Source organism: Ovis canadensis, chromosome 4 (genome assembly GCF_042477335.2).
Source record: "Ovis canadensis isolate MfBH-ARS-UI-01 breed Bighorn chromosome 4, ARS-UI_OviCan_v2, whole genome shotgun sequence".
NCBI lineage: Eukaryota > Metazoa > Chordata > Mammalia > Artiodactyla > Bovidae > Ovis > Ovis canadensis.
Window position 1 is genome coordinate 70,215,929 of NC_091248.1, and position 4,312 is coordinate 70,220,240.

At 38.1% G+C, this 4,312-nt stretch overlaps 1 protein-coding gene across 3 annotated transcripts; it reads left to right on the plus strand.

Moving 5' to 3' along the window:
* Positions 1-926: 926 nt before the first annotated feature.
* Positions 927-3,542, plus strand: SMIM30 (small integral membrane protein 30). 3 transcript variants are annotated; one of them, XR_011256681.1, is made up of 3 exons: positions 927-1,159; positions 1,525-1,609; positions 2,064-3,542. XR_011256681.1 is itself a non-coding variant. In XM_069587993.1 (2 exons), the coding sequence occupies exon 2, from the start codon at positions 2,092-2,094 to the stop codon at positions 2,269-2,271; it is 180 nt and encodes a 59-aa protein (XP_069444094.1). In that variant the 5' UTR covers positions 1,523-1,609; positions 2,064-2,091; the 3' UTR covers positions 2,272-3,542. The 3 variants fall into 3 exon arrangements, 1 of the variants encoding a protein (XP_069444094.1); XR_011256682.1 differs by having other exon boundaries at positions 1,021-1,159; positions 1,528-1,609; XM_069587993.1 differs by lacking the exon at positions 927-1,159 and having other exon boundaries at positions 1,523-1,609.
* The last annotated feature ends 770 nt before the right edge of the window (positions 3,543-4,312 follow it).

Sequence of the window (4,312 nt, forward strand, 5' to 3'; positions counted from 1 at the left end):
CTTTGGTTTATTTGACACTGCTTTGTCTCTCATGGAATCCAGATGGAACAATTATTTATTCAAACAATTGTTATCAACCAACATTTCTGAGTACCTGCTGTATGTGTGTTAGAAGCTAGCAATATAAAGCTTTGCTGTCACTCCAGAGATTAGTAAAGTGTAAGAAAAAAGATGACCCATAGTAAAAAAAAAAAAAAAATTATATGCCAGTTACAGGCACCGAACTGAAATATACCTTCTGTGTCTGGGAGACTGAATCAGAGGGACTAAGACACATCATTAATAATTGATCATTTCTGGGTGCCAAATAAATTTTCTAGTCAGTAAATGAGTGTTCAGAAGACTGGATGACTAGAAAGGTTCAGTAAGGAATTCATAGATTAGATTGCAAGAAAGCCTTTCAGGAAGGGTTCTTATGCAAATAATTTATCCTATGACTTAAAAGTAACAATTTACAACTTTCCATATTGGGGGATATTTTAGGGTGGGTATCACAAACACGAGTGAGAAGTCTCTAAAGTGTACCATACACTGCACTCCGGAATGGGGAAACTGAGAACTCTAGAACCTGAATCCGAGATCTTAAGAATGTTAACTTGTTTTTCCTTAAACTTCCTGTTTTTCCCTACAAACGTATTAAACACTTTTCAAAACGTCTTATTAATATTTCCCCTCACTGCTTAAAAAGAATTAACAAATGTCATAAGACGTTTAAAAGATGGTGTCAAAAGATTCCCTCCTTCAAAAATGTTAGAAGTCGCTAGTTTAAATGTATCTGGGAGATGGCTTTGTTCCGATGATCTCTTCAGACTGAGGTGCGTGCATTTCAGTCAAAGGACAAAAATTCTTGTGTGTCTTGAAACCTTTAACAGCATTCAAAAATAAAAGAAAAACATTTGCTGTCATTTTTTGACCTTTTTTTTCAGTGTGCTTCCGTACAAATACACTACACCACTTTACCAGTAACAGGCTTGGCCACGTGAGGAAACCCTGGAGCTCGCCCCTCCGCGCCACCGGTACAGCGCGACCGTCATCCCTCAGCCAGTTACTTGGAAGCGCGCCGGAGAACCCTGGGAGTTGTGGGCAGCGGGGATTGTGGGAAATGTAGTTTGGAGACTCCGCCCTGATCACCATTTCTGTAATGGCTGCTTCCTTGAAGGTAATGTACGAGCTTGTCTCCGAAGGCTCCTTAGTTTGCCCAGTATATTTGTCAAACGGGGCAGATTTGCACCTTGCCGGGCCAAAGCAGGGATTGTTTTTAAATTCTTACTTTCAAGTCCTGGAACGAACTTGGTTTTCGGTTAACTTTTTCTTTTTTTTTTTTTTTTTAAGGTTTTTCTTTATAGGAGAACTAACCAACTTTTAAATCTAGTTCCTGTTTGAACAAACTGTTTGTCTTTAGTTTTTACCCATTCTTCTCCCTTCCATACACCCTCCCCGCTCTGCGCTGAGTCTAGATGCCTCTTTAAAATAATAATAATTAATAATGTGTAATTTTTAAATCCTGCTACGCCCCTCTGATAGTAGGCGCTGTCACGTGGAATCTCTTAGCCTCAGCATCCGGAGCTGCTGGAAGGGAGTCAGATAGAATTCAGTACCGCCTTCTTTGGTAAGTCTTACTATTTCCCCACGACTTCACAGCTATATGTTGTTTGGCTTTGCTAGATTTGTCTGCATTTCCTGGTTGGGAGAGATCTTAAGAAAATATAATTTCTCTCATAGGACAATTTCCAAGTTAATGTCTGGTGCCTCATCATCTATCTTTCTTATGTTCTACTGTTCAATTTCTGTTTTGTTGATGCCCATAGTGTTAGCGTTATACAGTGTGGAAAAATCGCTGGAGTCAGGAAATTATCATGAGAAAGGGAGATTAGCCTCAAATGACTATCTTTAATTACCATTTACTTCCCAAAGGTTCTTTCACCATAAAATGAGTCTGAATATAATTTATAGTCCCTAATTGAAAAGGTTGCATGAACTGTTACTTATCATGTATTCATATTGTCATTTGAAATGGTTGGAATTTTTAATGATTCCTTTTTTTCCCATGTTTTAATTTATAGAGATCATCCTTCAAGAACCAGCCACATCATGATCTCAGTTTCAACACAGTTGTTCCTAGTCCTCTTTTCATTGCTTTTGGTGCTGCCTGTTGTTGAAGCAGTAGAAGCTGGAGATGCAATTGCTCTCTTGTTAGGTGTGATTCTCAGCATTACAGGCATTTGTGCTTGTTTGGGGGTGTATGCACGAAAAAGAAATGGACAGATGTGACTTTGAAGGGCCTCCTGAATCAAACCTTCCTCTGAAAACCTTTGTGCTATTGAGTTTCAGAACTGAGCTTTGGTGTCTGAAAGTTCCCAAGAAACAGTTAATAGAGAAGTTTCATATTATTGGTTATTTTCCTATAAAAAGGAACAAATTGATATACTCTGTTAAAGGGAAAACAACGTGTTTTTGTCACAACAATTAATGCACTGGAAAATGCCATCTGTAATTTGCATTTGCTGAAATTTGCATAAGTAATATTTCATAGTTTCAGAATTCTCAGTAGGAAGAAGGAAACTCTTGCCCAGAATCCTAGGAAATTGCCACTGTTCAGTTATAATCACTGCCTCCTGCATCATTGAGGAATTTTTTCTCCATATTTTTATTGGATTTTTGTTTTGTTATCTCCCAAGTGAGTACTGTACCTAGACATTAAATACAGTTGGTCAGAAATTAAAACTTATCTCTGTGTGGGATAAAGTTCAGAAAATGTATTCAATGTATCTAACATTGAAATGGAGAGAGTTAATGTAAAAAAAAATACTTTATATTGACATTGAAATGGAGAAGAGATCTATTGTTTAACAAAAACAAAAAATGTTTATATTAACTGAGTAACATCTCCATGGTGAGAAGTACTATGTCAAGTATAAACCTATTATGTAAGTTAATTTGTGGTGTCCATTTCTGTTTATTTCAGACTGTTTTTATCTCTGTGAAGTTTTTATGAACTAAGTGGAGATGAGTAGATGCCTTATGTTAACTGTTGACTCCAGCTTTTAGAGATATAATCAGTGAAAAATGAGAAATGGGCAGCATCAAGGTAGGGAAGAGGCCCCTTGTAGAGAATCCACAGATGCAGAAGGCAAATGTTATGGCATATACTGATTTACACACAAGCCACATGAGGTACACTCTCCCCATCCTTGCTACTTAAAGTGTCCTCAGCAGCAGCAGTATCACCTTAGGGCTTGTTAAAACTGCAATCTCAGGCCCCCTCCACCCCACCCCCAACCAATTGGATCAGAATCTGCTTTTGTTTCTAGAACCCAGGATAACTATACACATTCAAGTTTAAGAAGATTGCTCTAACTTGTTTGAATGCAAGGATCAAACCAGTTGATAAAAACTGTTAGATTCCCAGCTTCCTCTCCTGGTTGCATTGTAGGTTGGGGTATGGAATTCTTTGTTTAACAAGGGTCCACAGTGATTCCTTTGACTGTAGATACAGCCAACATAGAATTGTGTGAGTAAATAAAACTGCTATGGGGTCTTAATGAAAGTAGTTGGTCACATTTTTTTCCTAAACTAATGCATTATCCAATCTCTAGCTCTCCAGGTAACATTGGGAGCCTTAATTTTGACCAGAAAACAGGCAATCGCAATCTAAAATCCTTTGTATGCATTTCTCCAGGTATGAGCTGACCTGGCTTGCATGAAGGATTTGGTGGGGGCTACAAAGAATGAGGGACAGCCACACACTAAAGACAGAAACCACATGGATCTGTTTTTGTCATAGCTGTTTTATTTTGTTTTTCCCACCAAAGAAAACAGTCTTTTATCTGATAAATTGGCTGTTATACATTGAGTAATAGAATTTTTTTTTAATTTTTATTGGAGTTCAGTTGATTTACAACAGAACTTTTTTGCATGTCTTTTTTTTTTTTTTTTTTAAGATGGAAAAAGAAATGCAGATTGTGGGACAGTTTGTCCTATCTCCTTATATACCAGTCTACTGGTACTGAGGTAAAGAGGCTGTTGCTGCATCCTTGTATGTCTGAACTTTTCCATTGTCATTGGAAGAAATCCTCCCTAAAGTACAGGAAAGCCTGTTTTTGTCTTTACTGGAGGCTCAAGTGGTATACGACAGTTCATAAAATGGCTTTAAAGGTAAAGGAAACCTAATGCTTGCTTGTGTGCATGCTCAGTCATATTGAATCTGCGACCCCATGGGCTGTAGCCTGCCAGGCTGGGCTTTCCTGGTAGCTCAGCGGTAAAGAATCCATCTGCTAGTGCAGGAGACGCAGGTTTGATCCCTGGATCAGGA

Bases quoted from the DNA above. Each gene is read 5' to 3' on its own strand.
- SMIM30 (XM_069587993.1), top strand. From the start codon at position 2,092: ATGATCTCAGTTTCAACACAGTTGTTCCTAGTCCTCTTTTCATTGCTT.